Consider the following 16,279-nt stretch of genomic DNA (forward strand, 5'->3'; position numbering starts at 1 on the left):
AGGAGGAGAAATGAGGAGAAATGAGGAGAGATGAGGAGAGAGAGGAGAGATGGAACAGAAGTGCCATGTGTACGGTGCACGCGTGCATGCGTGTACGTCTGTGCGTGTGTATAAGCCTTTGCGTTTGGCAGGAAGCGTGGCAAGCTCGCTGATGTGTTTGAACCTGATAAGGGCCTGATGAATGGGCGCCGCTGTCGAGGCGATGGATCGCCGTAACGAGCCGATGAATGAGGAAGTGCTCTTTGTGTGTTTCCCCCCCTGCGCGCTTTGCCTATCGTGGCTTAAGAACAGCGGCCTGCGTTCAGAGCCTGGCTAATGCAGCGCTAATGTAGGGCTTAGAAGCTGCCGATAGATAATATAGAGACTTGGGAAACATAAACACAAACACACAGAGGCATATATCCTATATACCTGCATACATTTTTCTTATCTTTTATCCCCTTCTCAAAAAATAAGCTACAACTGGGTGGCACAAAGGCGCACACACACACACGAGATGGAATCCAATACTTACTATAGTAATTCTTTGAGAGGAAATGTGGGGGGTTTGAGACATTAGTGGAAAAATGGCCATATGGAGGGAAGAAAGAGAGAGAAAGAGGGAGCATGTGAAGGAGAAAAGGGTTTTCCTCCAGCATTAGTGACCTATGCATTAACCTGCCTCTCTCTCCCAGCCCAGCCCTGAACACAACATGATTTATTAACAAGCCTGAGCACTGTGTCCCCTCCCACACACACACACACACACACACACACACACACACACACACACACACACACACACACACACACACACACACACACACACACACACACACACACACACACACACACACACACACACACACACACACACACACACACACACACACACACACACACACACACACACACACACACACACACACACACACACACACACACACACACACACACACACACACACACACACACACACACACACACACACACACACACACACACACACACACACACACATTCTTTTGGTTGAACTCTTAAAACACAACGATTATTCTGAAAGTCCATACCCATCTGAAAACTGAACACGCGCAAAGATCAAAACAAACACACAATAAATTTAGGAGACAAGTAAAAGTCTGGCTTAAATGTATAATCCTCATTTAAAAGCAAGTTTTACAAACCGTTTTAAGGGACTGGAGACAGTCGGAGACCACAAACATCTAAACACACACACAGACTTCCATCGCTACAACACTATCTCATGAACAAATGTTTTGTTACGACTCCGAGGGGAATAACAGAGAAAACAAACAAGCAGCTGGTAGGAGTGAGAGAGGATGATGACAGAGAGGGAGAGAGGAACATAAAAAATAAGCTATTCCGCCTGGCGTGCTGACAGACAGGTTCTCCACCTAGCTCTCCTATGGTGGGTTCTGGCGCATCACTCAAGAACTCCAGAGGAACGTCAAACTAGAGTAATTGGAGAAGTGTACGCGCTGCAACAAACATCTCGATCTCCCGCCTGTGGAAACGCACTACTGGACCACCACCTCACCTTTGACCTCCAGTCAGAACACTCTTGCAGGCGTACTAAACCAAGTTTAACAGTAGGGGGAGTTCATGAGGAGCTGTTTTGGCTTGCGGGGTGAGGGCAGGCGAGGTGGTGTGTGTGTGTGACCTGATCTGTTGAGGCTACATCATTAAAACTAGGGAAGGGCACACTGCCCTCACTAGATAAACTCTGGCTGAAAAGAGAGAGAGAGAAGTGGACATTCAGATACACACACATACAGGATGGGAAACTGATTTCTGCAGAACACAACAAGATCAAAAGGCTCATTATAATTGGTGTTTAAATGCTGAAGATCACCCACACCCACACCCACAGCACACAACACACACACACAGCCTGTTTATAAATATACAGCATATATTAGGGTCCTGTGCTGATCAGCTTGACTACTGCTCTCAGGGGGATGTAGGACGGTAACCATGGCGGCTTGGTTGCCGTGGTAATGAAGTAGGTCGCTGTATTTCGCAGTGACGCGGGGAGGTGAGGGGGCGTCGCCCTCACCGTCTGGCGGGGTGTCACCGAGCGCACTCCGTAGGGGAGAGACCGATCTCCACGGAGACGGAAATGAGGCCACAAAGAGGAGAGGAGTAAAGAGAAAGAGAGAGGAAGAGGATGAGAAGATGAAGAGCAGATGAGGACAGGAGAAGAGAAGGAGCATCAGAGTTTGCTAGAAGAACAGAGGGACAGTGAGGGGACATTGAGGGGACAGTGAGGGACAGTGAGGGAAGCCCTCTGTGACATGCTTGCGTGTAAAAAGGGCTATACAAATACATTTGATTTGATTTGAGGGACAGTGAGGGGACAGTGAGGGACAGTGAGGGGACAGTGAGGGACAGTGAGGGGACAGTGAGGGACAGTGAGGGGACAGTGAGGGGCAGTGAGGGGACAGTGAGGGGACAGTGAGGGGCAGCGAGGGGCAGCGAGGGGACAGTGAGGGGACAGTGAGGGGACAGTGAGGGGCAGTGAGGGACAGTGAGGGACAGTGAGGGGACAGTGAGGGGACAGTGAGGGGACAGTGAGGGGACAGTGAGGGGCAGCGAGGGGACAGGAGGGTCAGAGAGTGAACATCATTATCAGCATCATATTAAGAGGATTCATTTGCTCCTGTCCTATTTTTTCTCTCTTTCTCCACATGAACCACCCCCTTCCCCAAGTCCTACCGCTCTCCCTGCGCTCATATCTCAACCCTCCTTTCCTGCTTCTCCTCCTTCGCTCCCTCCATCCCTTTCTCTGTTTTGCTAATTGGGTTGAGGTGCAGACTTCAAAAGGCCCCTGCTATCAAACAGTGTGCTGGCGTGTGCTAGAAACGGAAGCACGGGAGAGGGAAAGAATACAGCAGAACAGGAAAACAGCATAGAAGAGGGGAGGGGGTGGAGGAGGGATAGGAAGAGAGGAGAGAGACGGAGGCAACTAAATATCAAAGGAGAAAGTGGACAACAATGATTTGGGGTAAGGAAATTAAAAGCTGAAATTATAGAGCGAAACACACACTTCAGGGAGAATTTCGACATAACAAGGCTAGCACACAAACCCTGAACTGATTTGGAATACTAACTATACACACACATTTCATTGACTGCAAATTTAATAACACAACTAAAATAATATACTGTACTGTATATACACACTGAGAGAAAGAGGGGAAAAACAGCGTGAGAGATTGAGACAGAGACTGAGAGACAAAGAAAGAGAGAGAGCCAGAGAGAGAGAGCCAGAGAGAGAGAGCCAGAGAGAGACAGAGAGAGCGAGACAGACAGAGAGAGCGAGCAGCAGAGGCATGGACAGCCAGAGGGCCCGTCACGTTCTATCAGGGCTGGACTCAGCCACCGAGTCTGTGAGGTCATCACCCCTCGACCCTGCCTAGAGGGCTGGAAGTGTTTATGTGCGCATGGATCTTTCCAGAAGATTCATGTGTGTGTGCAGGCTGTGCTTGTGGACAGAAGTGAAGGAAAGAGAGGGGTCAGAGGTCACATCTAGCTAGCGGTGACCAAGAGTGGGGGAGGACGAGGAGTGCAGATGAAATGGCAGGTCCAAAAGGAGCGAGGGAGGAGGGAAGGGAGGGAGGAGGAGTTCTGGCTGAGTTGTGACCTGGCCTTGGGCGCTCTATCCAAGAGGATGCGATGGAAGGGTTCAAAGGTCATTATGCATAACGAGGGCTGGCTGCTTAACGCGGTGCACTTCTCACACGCACACACACACACATTGGGGGGGGGGGGGGGGGGGAATAAAGGCCCATAGACACAAAGAGAACGCAGCAACACAAGCACGACCATACCTGCATACAATCATCTAGCAGATGCCTTCTTGACATCTCTCACACTGTACACACCACAGAAAAACAAAACACGTGCACACACACACACACATACGACAGAACAGACAGAGGTAGACAGACAGGGCTATGAAAAGGCCAGCATGCGTTCACAGTCAGATTTCAGAAAAGGTTATCGGACATCAAATAGGACAGCTGTGTCTCGACCAATCACAAGGGAGAGCTGGGCCCCCGCTAACGAATCACAGACTGACAGCCGGGCCTTGAGCACACCGTACAGGTGGGACAGCTGCCAACCTTGACATTTCACTGACTTGGACAGCGAACAACCTGAGTGTGCGTGTGTTTCATCTGGTGTATAGGTATGATGGACTGTGCCAGAACGCTGAGTTGTGATTGCATCTAAGCTGAAGGTCGGATGAAGGCACTTGCATGCGCACATGCACACACATGCACGCGCACACACACGCTGTCCCTGAGTTTGCCATGTCCTCCTGGATGTAATATGAATATGGAGTAGCCGAGCAGAAGGTTCAGTGACACTGGGACAAGGTGACAGAGAAGGGGGTGGACAGGTGTGTGTGTGTGTATGACAGTGCTCTTTGCCAGGACAGCAGGTGGCTAGTCACAGGGCGTCAGTGACCTCTCCCACATCCACCCCTCTATCCACCCCTCCCTCCACCCCTCTATCCACCCCTCCCTCCACCCCTCTATCCACCCCTCCCTCCACCCCTCTATCCATCCCTCCCTCCACCCCTCTATCCATCCCTCCCTCCACCCCTCTATCCATCCCTCCCTCCACCCCTCTATCCATCCCTCCCTCCACCCCTCTATCCATCCCTCCCTCCACCCCTCTATCCATCCCTCCCTCCACCCCTCTATCCATCCCTCCCTCCACCCCTCTATCCCTCCCTCCCTCCACCCATCTATCCATCCCTCCCTCCACCCCTCTATCCATCCCTCCCTCCACCCCTCTCCATCCCCATATCTCGAAAGATCCAACCTTGGGAGTGCTCTCACAGACAACAAGATGCCATAATCTCTCACACACACACACACATACTATTCTCTGAACTGTTGGGAGTGTCTGGATGTGGGAGATGGTCACTGACGCCCAGTGACTAGCCACCTGCTGTACTGGCAAAGAGCACTGTCATACACACACACACACCTGTGGGAGATGAACAAAGTGAACAAGGGCGTGCCTCTTACCTTTGGAGGCTGAGGGATGAGTGGAATGGATGTGATGATGAGAGAGAAAAAACACACACTTAATTATTATGAATAAATAACAGATCAATATCACTAACAAAGGGGAACGGTAATTACATGCGCACACAAACACAACCACTCACACTTGGTCTGAGAGGAGAAGGCCAGTGTGAGTTTGGCAAACAGTTCGTTGCTCTCGTAGCGACCCTCCTTGGCTTTGGTCCAGATACTGTTCTCTGAGAGATCCTCAGGCCCAATCTGAGAGAGAGGGTGTGAGAGAGAGACATTGAGGAGGAGTTGGAGAGGGAGGGTGTGAGAGAGGGAAAGAGAGAGAGAGAGAGAGAGAGAGAGAGAGAGAGAGAGAGAGAGAGAGAGAGAGAGAGAGAGAGAGAGAGAGAGAGAGAGAGAGAGAGGGGAGGAAGATTTGGAGAGGGAGGGTGAGAGAGAGCGAGAGCGAGAGAGGAAGATTTGGAGAGGGAGGGAGAGAGAGCGAGAGAGAAAGATTTGGAGGGAGAGACAGAAAGAGAGCAGGAGTTAGAGACAGCCTTTCATCTATTCAATTTTGCACAGAAATCATTCATCCATCCATCCAAGAGAGAAAGAAAGGCAAAGAGAACAAATCATTGAGAACATAGCGGTTGTGTGGGGATTCCTCTTTTGGGGTGGGGGTCGGGGGTCCATTTAAGGACAGTGTGAAGGGAGGCCAAAGAGGAGAGGAAGAAGAAAGAGCTAGTCATTTTCCATGATCTCCCTCACACAACAGGAAGAGGACTCAACCCCTGGTCCTGTTCCAGAGAGCAGGTGAGAGGAGAGGACCTTGAGAGGACCCAGTGGCCTGCTTCCTTCCCTAGCTCTTTTCCTAGCTCCTTCCCGTCCTCCATTTGTTGAGCCTTTCCCTTGCCTGACTACTGCACCCATCTGACTCTTTCTTCATTCCAAGCACAACTAAACACTGCACAATTAACTTTGCTCTCTCTCCTCTTTCTCACTTTGGTTTCCTAATCAAGGAGAGGGATGGGAGAGGAAGTGAAACAGAGGGAGGGGGGAGAGAGAGAGAGAGAGAGCATCAGAGGAGGGGCAGTAACTTCACAGATATGAAGCTTTCATTACCCAGCAAGCCTTGGGGATGGGGGGTACAGGGATATAGTGTGTGTGTGTGTGTGTGTGTGTGTGTGTGTGTGTGTATGTGTGTGTGTGTGTGTGGGGGGGGGGGGGAATGGGGGTGGAGGGGGCGCGGGTATATGGGGCTGAAGGACCGTGAGGAGAGAATTTTTTTTTTTTAAATTTAAATTACAAAAGAATGCTGTCCTTTCTAGCAGCAATTTAATTATCTTTCACCAGCAGTTAAAAGAAGCCGGCTTATTAAAAAGCAATTTCTGTGACACTCTCGTCAGAGGGCTCTCACCAAGCAGGGTATGAGTGGTATGAACACAGAGGAGGGGGGGGGAGAGAGAGAGGAGAGACAGGGAGAGAGAGGAGAGACAGGGAGAGAGGAAGAGAGAGGGAGGGAGAGAGACTAAACGCTGATGAACTTGACGGCAGCCATTAAACAGTAGCTCTAGGCTAAAGAGAGACAGAGGGCCGTTTTGATGTTTTAACCATCGCAGATGAGAGAGAGGAGGAGAACATGAAGCACAAAGTCATGAAAGAGACGTGAGAGCACACACACACACACACACAGTTATATGGGGTCAGGGTTTTACCGCTCAGGCACACACTCACACAGACAGACAACGGGTCGGGAGGAATTCTAACTGAGATCTTCCAGAACCTGCAGACCAACAACACTCTCTCTCACCTTGCTCCAGTTAGCCCTCTTCAGCTGCACCTCAGGCTTGTACTCCTTCTTTGGCTCCAGGCCGTAGGGCAGAGGGGGGGGGCACGGGTGCAGTCCAGACCCCCATACCTGGCGGTGGGGGGGGCATCCCAGCCATGCCAGGGGGTGGTGGGGGGGGGGGGCATCCCAGGCATGCCAGGGGGAGGAGGGGGGGGGAGGGGGAGGCGGGGGGCCGCCCATGCCCGGCAGGGGAGGAGGGGGTGGGGGGGCGGGCATGCCCGGGAGAGGGGGCGGGGGGGGGGGGGAGGGGGCATGGTCTGGCCTGGAAGCGGAGGGGGAGGCGGGGGGGGGCGGAGGCGGGGGGCCGCCGGAGGGTTGGCCAGGAAGAGGGGGTGCGGGAGGGGGAGGGGGAGGGGAGAGGCCAGCTTGGCCGGGTGGTGGGGGCAAGCCAGGGGTGGGAACGGGCACGGTCACCGTGACAACTCGGGTCTTGGCTTCCTCCAGGTCCTTAGACAGCTTCTCAATCTGGAGAGAGAGAGAGGGGGAGAGAGGGAAAGAGAGAGAGAAGGCGTGGGAGGGAGGGCACAGGGGAGAAAGAGAGTGATGGAGTGAGTGAAGAAAAAGTTACACAACTCACGCCTGAACCAAATGATTAGAGAGAGAAGTTGGAACAGCAGGATGACTTGATAAGTGTGCGTGGGCGGCATGAAATTCACATGCTTGCTCGGAGCTAATAGGACAAATGAGAAAGTAAAGCTAGGATATCCATGCCTAGAAGGATAACTTCTGCCCAAGAGGTGTGTTTCTCAGCGTTTGTATATGGGTCTACCTGTGTGTGTGTGTGTGTGTGTGTAAGCTGTAGTGTATATATATTCTTTCCAAATGTGTGCATGTGCTTCAGCGTTGCATGTCTGTGTGTGTGTACCTGCCTGACAGACAGACAGACAGACAGACAGACAGAGTATGTGTCTGTCAACTTGGCTGTTTGTGAGAGTGCTGCCACATGAAGGGCCGGTGGCGGAGCTCCATGACAAGGGGGGAGGGGGGATAGGGCATGTGTGAACACTCTTTGATGGACCCAGACCCACCTTTAACAGTAGGGGGAAGAGAGGCATCGCTGTGTGAGGGACGCTGTTTGATGGCTGCTTGATATTGGGACTCGTGTGTGTGTGTGTGTGTGTGTGTGAAGGGCGATGAGAGGATTTTGCTGGTGTCGGCCTGCTATGGAACAGGGCCTCTGTGTGTGAGAAAGCCTGTCTGTCAGAGAGACACACGGTCCAAATCCCCTACTATGCATAATATGGCTACACACACACTCACACACACACACACGCACACACACTCACACGCACACACACGCACACACTCACACGCACACACTCACACTCACTCACACACAATGATGCGTAGTGACTGTCCGGGCCATGTGAGTGTGTGTGGTGCATGTTCCTGGTGACAGTTTGAGACCAGGTCCAGCTGGTTAACCAGCAGGACACTGACAGCTCCACCCTTCTCTTCCTCCTCCTCCTCTTTCTCCTTCCTACCTTCCACTCATCTCTTCTCTCCCCTTGTAACTCCCTCCCGACATTCTTTCACTGCGACTTGTTCAAGTTGCAGTCTTATTGGGTGAGGTAGGAGCTAAAGGGGACCTGTCCTACCTGGATTTGGATGTGTTATCTGTCAATGTTGGATGTCTCTACTTGCATACATTTAAACCGTTGGGGTGTGTGTGTGCATCATGTGTGTATGTAGCTGGGTCAGAGGTGTGTGTGTGTGTGTGTGTAGTTAGGCGTGTGTGTAGTTGGGTTAGGTGTGTGTGTACTTGGTTCAGGTGTGTGTATAGATGGGTCAGGTGTGTGTATAGATGGGTCAGGTGTGTGTATAGATGGGTCAGGTGTTTGTGTGTGTGTCTACCTGCTCTTTCAGCGTGTTGATCTGGCCCAGCAGAGCCTGGTTCTCCTTCTCCTTCTCCAGCTTGTGGTTTCCCAGAAGCTCCTTCTCTGAACTCAGCTCCTGGACGCGCTGCTCGTAGTCGCTCTCCAGCTTCCTCAGCTCCGCCTGCAGCTCGTGGCGGGACGTGACCTCTGCGTTGAGCTGGGAGAGAAAACAAGCAGCCGTGCGGGTGAGGCCCGATGGGATGGTAGCAGTCTGACAAACGCTCCCACTCACAGTCCACAAACTAACACAAACACATTCATAAGGCCATGAGAGTGGCTGTGAAATGTTCTTACACTCACGGGCGCGAGCACACACACACACACACACACACACAGTTGTGTCATCAGGACACACAGGATTCCCTCCTCTTCCTGTCAGCTTCCTGACAGTCTCATCCCTAATCCCTGACAGCCAGTGGGACGCAATTACCCCACCATACACCAGCCTTGATGTGTGTCTCGAGAGATCAGAATGTGTCTCAAATGGCTATGTAAGAGCTTGCACATAGTAGGTAAATGTGTGTGTGTGCCTGTGAGATGGAAGATAGTTTCAGCTCACTCGTTGCAATTATCCTGTCAGGCTCATAACAGAACAGAAACACCAGGGTAGCAAGCCTCTGCAATCACGCCATTTAGTGTGTGTGTGTGTGTGTGTGTGTGTGTGTCAGAGTATTTCTCTATCAGGAAGCTGTCAGACACGTATGCACTCATTCTCCCTCATCCTCTGTTCCTCATTTAGTGGCTGAGTGTCGGCCACGGACAAGCAGGGAGAATCTCATTACACTCCCACGGCTGTGTGTGTGTTCACTTCACCTTCTTCTCCATCTCTATGGCCTTGGCCTCACTAGTCTCCACCTTGGTCTGGTCCACCATGTTATCTACACAGGGAGGAATGGAGGGAAGGAGAGAGAGAGCGGCAGAGGGAGGGAGAGTGTGTGAGAGAGAGAAAGGTTTTGTCAGACAGAACTCCAATGAGCCATTGTGCCCTTTAGTCATGCACATTACACACACACACCACACACACATATTGCCCTTCAGCTGGTGTGTCCCTGTCTGCCTTGCCTCATCAACCTCCTTAAAGTGGAGATGGGCCAGACGATTTCAGAGGAATCTCGTTACTCGCACTGGGAGTCTATCTTCCTACCTGGCGCCCTCATCCATCCCCACCTTCAAACACACTCACACACACACACACCGAGGTACATCACTAATCCTCTCATCTCCAAACAGATCTCTAACATCACTCTAACATCACTTTGTGTTTCTCCCCTCTCCTCTCTGTGGATCCCTCTTCTTCATGCTATACAGCTCCAACCCATCCATACTCATCTGGTTTTCCATTCCCCTCCTACCAGGCCATTTTGGCAGAAGATGAAGATAAGATTAAAAAAACAAAAAGAAATGTCTAAAGGAGATATTGCACCATCTGACTGACCTATCAGAAGCGTATGTTGGGGAGGGGCAACGGAATCTGGTTTGATCAGTGGGAGAGAGCCGTTGATTGTGTGATTGGGGTCTACAGGTGGTTGGAAGTCTTTGGGGTGTACTGAGCATGTGCAGAGAAGAGTTTGCCTGGTGAGGAGACCAAATCCGCAGGTTGATTGGTCAGGCCCTACTCCTGAGACATTGGTCTTTGGACCCCTACCCATAAGCCACTGGGAGGCAGTGAGGGATGGAGAAAGAAAAAAAATTCTTACAGCAGAAGAGGTAGAGTAAGAGAGGTCAGACAGTTGAGAGAAACAGAGAGAGTAGCAAATAAGAGGAGAAAGAAAGGGAGATGTTAGTGTGTGTTAGTGTTATTCCAGGGTTTACTCTGTCATCAGAGCCAGGCTAAATAGGACAAGCTGCTGTAGCGAGTGGTGAAGAGAGAGAGAGAGAGAGAGAGAGAGAGAGGTAAAAGGAGTGCGCGCAAGAGAAACTGAAGAGTGAGAGTGAAGAGACAGAAAAGAGGAAAGAGAGGGAGCGAGAAAGAGAGCGAGAAGGAATGAGTGTGTGCAGCGGAGAATTTTCGGAGTTCAAAGAAAAACACTAAATAATGCATGCAGGGCAGAATTGGGCTGCTTTCCACCCGTAATGACGACAGTCTGAAGGAGGGCAGCATATGTGTGTGTGGATGTGTGTGTGTGTCAGCTCGACTTGAGGACGCATATAGAAGCAGTGCAATTAGAGCCTCCTGCAGTGAAAGTGGTAGTGTAGGAGTACAGAGCAGAAACGTAAACTCCTAGACCCAGTAATGGTCTGTATGGTATGGTTCAGTATGGTTCGGTTTGGTACTAGTCTGAAGGGGTCTAGAATATCCTGTCTTTGTCTAGACAGGATATTCTAGCCTGGGTCTAGCCCGGGTCTAGCCTGGGTCTAGTCTGGGTCTACCCCGGGTCTAGCCTGGGTCTAGCCCGGGTCTAGCCCGGGTCTAGCCTAGTTCCGTTCAGCCCAGTGCTCTCCTACACAGTGACTTGGTCTGCTAGCTCCGTCATGTCTGGCAGTGTCCAGGCCACCTCTCGTGGTGGGTTTACCCAGTTCAATAAGTGAAAATGGAACACGTTTTCCAACATGTTTCTACACGACCATCACAAACAAGTGGAACACTGTCTGGATTCAGAACACGTCTCACACACACACACACACACGCACACACACACACACACACACACACACGAGCACACACACACACACACGCTTCAAATCTGTGAAGCAGAGTGAACAGGTAAACTGAGGAGAACATCCATAGAATGGGCCAGCTTTCAGTGTGTGTGTGTGTGTGTGTATAAAAAATATACCTATTAACCCCTCAATGTCGAAAGTGAGATTGCGACACTTGAAGTCTGGATCAGCTCCGTTCTTGTGCAGAACGATCTGTGCGACACACTCGTCCATGAGCTTGTAGTAATGAGGCCTGCAGAGAGAAATATACACACACCCACACACAGGTTAAGGGGGGACAGACATAGCTCAGTGGGTAGAGCCTTTGACTGCGTACCAAGAGGTTGCAGGTTCAAACGCTCTGTGCGTTGCTGGATTGCTAAATGAATACATTACCAAATGATTAAGAGCAGTGTCTGTTTGTGAGACAAACTTTTGTCTCACAAAAGTCCACGGGTGTCAGAGAACGTGTATGGGTGTTCTTGTCAAAAAGATTGATTGTCTGTGTGCGTGCGTGTGTCCCTCGTCTGATCTAGTTGGTTTCACACAGACACTCAATTTCGGAGGTGTCTGATTCTGTGACCCTGTGTGATGCTCTACAAGTCACAGAACTCAATATGTTATTTATTCTCTCTCTCCCCATCTCTCTCTCTCTCTCAACACCTCCTTTCTCTCTCTCCCTCACCCCATCTTCGTCACTTCTCTCCCTCTATCAATTTTTCCTCTCTCAATCTTTCTACCCCTCCTCCTCATCTTTGTCACTTCTCGAAGAAAATAAATTCTTCGCCTAAGATTTATCCATGGAGCGAGAGAGACATCTAGTGGCCGCTGGAAAGAAAGGCGTTGAGGACTGAAGGGTAACAACTTTCATTTACAATACCTGCAAAACACTGGGAATAGTCAGAAAACGTGACCAGTCCAATTGAGGTTCATACTGACTTGGGTCAGGACTGACTGCTATACACTAGTCTGTGTGTGTGTCCATTGGGTTCATTCACTAATGCAGCACTGCTGGACTGGAGGGCAGACTGAAGTGCATGTCTTCCTCTCTAATACTAACATCCAGCCTTTTTGCACCTCTCTCCCTCACTTTCCTTCTCTCTCAGTCACCCACCAATTTACCACCCACCATCTCCCTGAATCGTCTTCCTGCCACTGTTATTTCCATCTCTCTCACCTCCACACTTTTGCATAAGCTATTATTTCCTCGCAAATCTCTTCCATCCACCTCCCTCTATCCATTTTGCCTGCTTGCCTGCCTCCTCGACACCCCCTACGCTCCCCACCCCCCATCTCTCCCCCTCAACCTTGGAAAACAATTTCAACAATAATTTCCTTCCTGTTTGGAGCGGCATGGCAAAGACGGGACCGGCGACAAGCCTGACATGTCAACTGTGCCTAGTGTGTGTGGGTGTGTGTGTGTGTGGGTGGGTGTGTGTGGGTGGGTGTGTGCACGCGCAAGCAGGTGCGTAAGTATTTTCTCCAACTCTTGACTTCTCCCCTCTCTCCTCTTCTAATATTCCTCCCCTCCGCCTCATCCCTCGCTTCCCAGTGAAAGCCCCCGGGCTCAGGGAGAGACATTAGCATAGCGCCGGTGATAAGGGCTGGAGGTGCTCCTCTCTATTCAAATGCAGCCAGCCTCCCCTGCATGCGTATTAACTGGGGGGTTTTTAGGCTTTTTGGAAGGATGCACTGAAAAACCGACGGGGGAGGCAGGGAGTGAGGGAGGGATAGAGTGAGGGAGGGATAGAGTGAGAGAGCGAGAGAAGAGGAAAAAGGATTGAGATGGTGGTTCCACAGGACAAGGTGCCCCCTGGTCAAAGCAGTGAGTCACATGCAGAGGAGGTGGAGAGGGATGGAGCATTCAAAGGTCAAGGTCACTACAGTGCGGATGTGTCATGTGCCTAAAACCCTGGGCCTGTATGCCTACAGCGAGTCTGTGTGTGTGTGTGTGTGTGTGTGTATGAGAGTGAGGGGGGGGGGTTTGTGTGCAACTGGGTGCGCATGTGTCTGTGTTCTTGTTTCTCTGTGTGTGTGTGTGTGTGTGTGTGTCCATGTGACCTCCCCGTACCTGACCATGTAGTCGTTGCGGACCAGCAGCAGGTGCTGCATCAGAGACAGGAAGTGGGACTCGGCCTTGGAGTCCTTGACTGTGTTCAACAGGATCTGGAACACCTCCGTCACGTCAGTGCGCCCGCTGCCGTCAAGGAACGCAACCGCTTGGACACGGTCGTCATCAACTTAAGCTAAACACAGCTCATAAGAAATGAATCTGTCCTACAGCTCTCCCAGTGATAATGATCTGTAGATCTGTGCCAATACATGTTAATGGAATGGTGTGTCAGATGCCCCCTGGTGGCTACAAAAAGAAATGCTGCATCGAATCCACATTTCAAAATCCAATCAAGTTACCTCCCTAATGGGACATTGTGGCAGCTGATCACACTATCCTTCACACAGAAGGCAATACCATGTATAAAGAATGGCCTTTAGAGTACATGGTTTTAGAAACAGATGTCTTGACAGTCTCAATCACTAGAACTGAATGTGGCACCCTGGAGACACCCAGTGGTAAGGAACAGAACTGCAGGTCAACTGGCACACATTCCAGATGTCCGGACGGACGAGCCAGAAGGTGAAAGGATATTCCATCTCGATGCGGACGTCTTCCAGCCGAGCCTTGAGATCATCCGAGTCGTCCTCGGCCTGGTCGTCAAACACGCTCAGCTGCACCCTCAGCTCCTCGTTCTCTATGGTCCTCACCTCCTGCAGGGGGGGGGCAGAGACAGAGAGAGTCAAATAAAGCCCGATCTAATGCAGAATGAGCTTCCCTACTGTGGTGTGTGTGTGTGTGTCTCACCGTCAGACGGTCTCTGAGGCCCAGGCGGAGCAGCTCAGAGCGGATGTGGACCCTGAAGTCGAGCTCTTCTCCTCTGCTGATCAGGGCGTTGATCAGCTGCATGCAGCCTCCCTGTAACACACACGGCCTGTCAGCGCCGCACACACAGGTACAGTGTGGGGAGGGGCGTGTGTTTGGGAGACATGCAGGTACAGTGTGTGGAGGGGCGTGTGTTTGGGAGACATGCAGGTACAGTGTGGGGAGGGGCGTGTGTTTGGGGGACATGCAGGTACAGTGTGGGGAGGGGCATGTGTTTGGGAGACATGCAGGTACAGTGTGGGGAGGGGCGTGTGTTTGGGAGACATGCAGGTACAGTGTGGGGAGGGGCGTGTGTTTGGGAGACATGCAGGTACAGTGTGGGGAGGGGCGTGTGTTTGGGGGACATGCAGGTACAGTGTGGGGAGGGGCGTGTGTTTGGGAGACATGCAGGTACAGTGTGGGGAGGGGCGTGTGTTTGGGAGACATGCAGGTACAGTGTGGGGAGGGGCGTGTGTTTGGGGGACATGCAGGTACAGTGTGGGGAGGGGCGTGTGTTTGGGGGACATGCAGGTACAGTGTGGGGAGGGGCGTGTGTTTGGGAGACATGCAGGTACAGTGTGGGGAGGGGCGTGTGTTTGGGGGACATGCAGGTACAGTGTGGGGAGGGGCGTGTGTTTGGGGGACATGCAGGTACAGTGTGGGGAGGGGCGTGTGTTTGGGGGACATGCAGGTACAGTGTGGGGAGGGGCGTGTGTTTGGGAGACATGCAGGTACAGTGTGGGGAGGGGCGTGTGTTTGGGGGACATGCAGGTACAGTGTGGGGAGGGGCGTGTGTTTGGGGGACATGCAGGTACAGTGTGGGGAGGGGTGTGTGTTTGGGAGACACGCAGGTACAGTGTGGGGAGGGGCGTGTGTTTGGGAGACATGCAGGTACAGTGTGGGGAGGGGCGTGTGTTTGGGGGACATGCAGGTACAGTGTGGGGAGGGGCGTGTGTTTGGGAGACATGCAGGTACAGTGTGTGGAGGGGCGTGTGTTTGGGAGACATGCAGGTACAGTGTGGGGAGGGGCGTGTGTTTGGGAGACATGCAGGTACAGGGTGGGGAGGGGTGTGTGTTTGGGAGACATGCAGGTACAGTGTGGGGAGGGGCGTGTGTTTGGGAGACATGCAGGTACAGTGTGGGGAGGGGCGTGTGTTTGGGGGACATGCAGGTACAGTGTGGGGAGGGGCGTGTGTTTGGGAGACATGCAGGTGCAGTGTGGGGAGGGGCGTGTGTTTGGGAGACATGCAGGTGCAGTATAATAATAATAATAAAAGTTTGTGTGTGAGAAGGAGTGGAAGAAGTATGAGAGAGAATGTGTGTGTGTGTACCTTGAGGGCGATGTTGGATTTGCTCATCCCTGAGAGCAGCGGCTGAAACCTCTCGTTGTCCTGCGTCTCGGCCTCCTCGGTGATGGCCTCCAGGACACGCTCGTGCCTGGACAGGGAGAGAGGGGTGAGACCCACACACACACACACACGTGCTAACTAGCATCACACAAATCAATACTACTTAATCACACCCACACATCCACCCACCACACCCCAAAGCTCACCCCCGTTTGTAACACGCGCACACACACACACTCTCTCTCTTTCTCTCTCTCTCTCTGAGTCTCACAGGTTTTCGGGGTGCTCCAGGATGGAGATGGCGGAGAGCAGCTTGACGGCGTCCACCATCATGTGAGGCACCCTGGGGTTGATGGCTCTGACCAGCAGAGGGATCCCCTCCACTGAGTTCAGCATGTCTTTCAGACCGTGCTGGGTTAGGAGGGGGGGGAGACAGAGACGTTTAGTTAAGAGGTGAAACCAGGGTGGAGGTGACTACTGTGACTGGTGTATGTGGGTTGGAGGTATAAGCAGGGTGGGTGAAACTACCTTGTTGTTCATGAATGCTTTGAGACAGCGGATAATCTCGTGTTGACACTTGACTCCCATGTGCCTGAAGACGGAGAGAGAGAGAGAGACGG

The 16,279-nt window shown here is 51.9% G+C and overlaps 1 protein-coding gene across 1 annotated transcript in view; it reads right to left on the reverse strand.

Moving 5' to 3' along the window:
• The window catches only part of LOC136954540 (protein diaphanous homolog 1-like), a 60,110-nt gene that overhangs the window by 26,609 nt on the left and 17,222 nt on the right, over window positions 1–16,279 (reverse strand). The window contains exons 7-18 of the mRNA XM_067248165.1: window positions 16,188–16,251; window positions 15,931–16,070; window positions 15,642–15,747; window positions 14,254–14,364; window positions 14,041–14,159; window positions 13,465–13,581; window positions 11,531–11,646; window positions 9,567–9,631; window positions 8,731–8,910; window positions 6,838–7,341; window positions 5,183–5,297; window positions 4,999–5,048 (exon numbers count right to left, since the gene is read on the reverse strand). Of these exons, the coding sequence (XP_067104266.1) occupies window positions 4,999–5,048; window positions 5,183–5,297; window positions 6,838–7,341; window positions 8,731–8,910; window positions 9,567–9,631; window positions 11,531–11,646; window positions 13,465–13,581; window positions 14,041–14,159; window positions 14,254–14,364; window positions 15,642–15,747; window positions 15,931–16,070; window positions 16,188–16,251 (1,687 nt within the window). The remainder of the gene's footprint in view (window positions 1–4,998; window positions 5,049–5,182; window positions 5,298–6,837; window positions 7,342–8,730; window positions 8,911–9,566; window positions 9,632–11,530; window positions 11,647–13,464; window positions 13,582–14,040; window positions 14,160–14,253; window positions 14,365–15,641; window positions 15,748–15,930; window positions 16,071–16,187; window positions 16,252–16,279) is intronic.

This window comes from Osmerus mordax, chromosome 12 (assembly GCF_038355195.1).
Source record: "Osmerus mordax isolate fOsmMor3 chromosome 12, fOsmMor3.pri, whole genome shotgun sequence".
In the NCBI taxonomy this organism is placed as follows: domain Eukaryota; kingdom Metazoa; phylum Chordata; class Actinopteri; order Osmeriformes; family Osmeridae; genus Osmerus; species Osmerus mordax.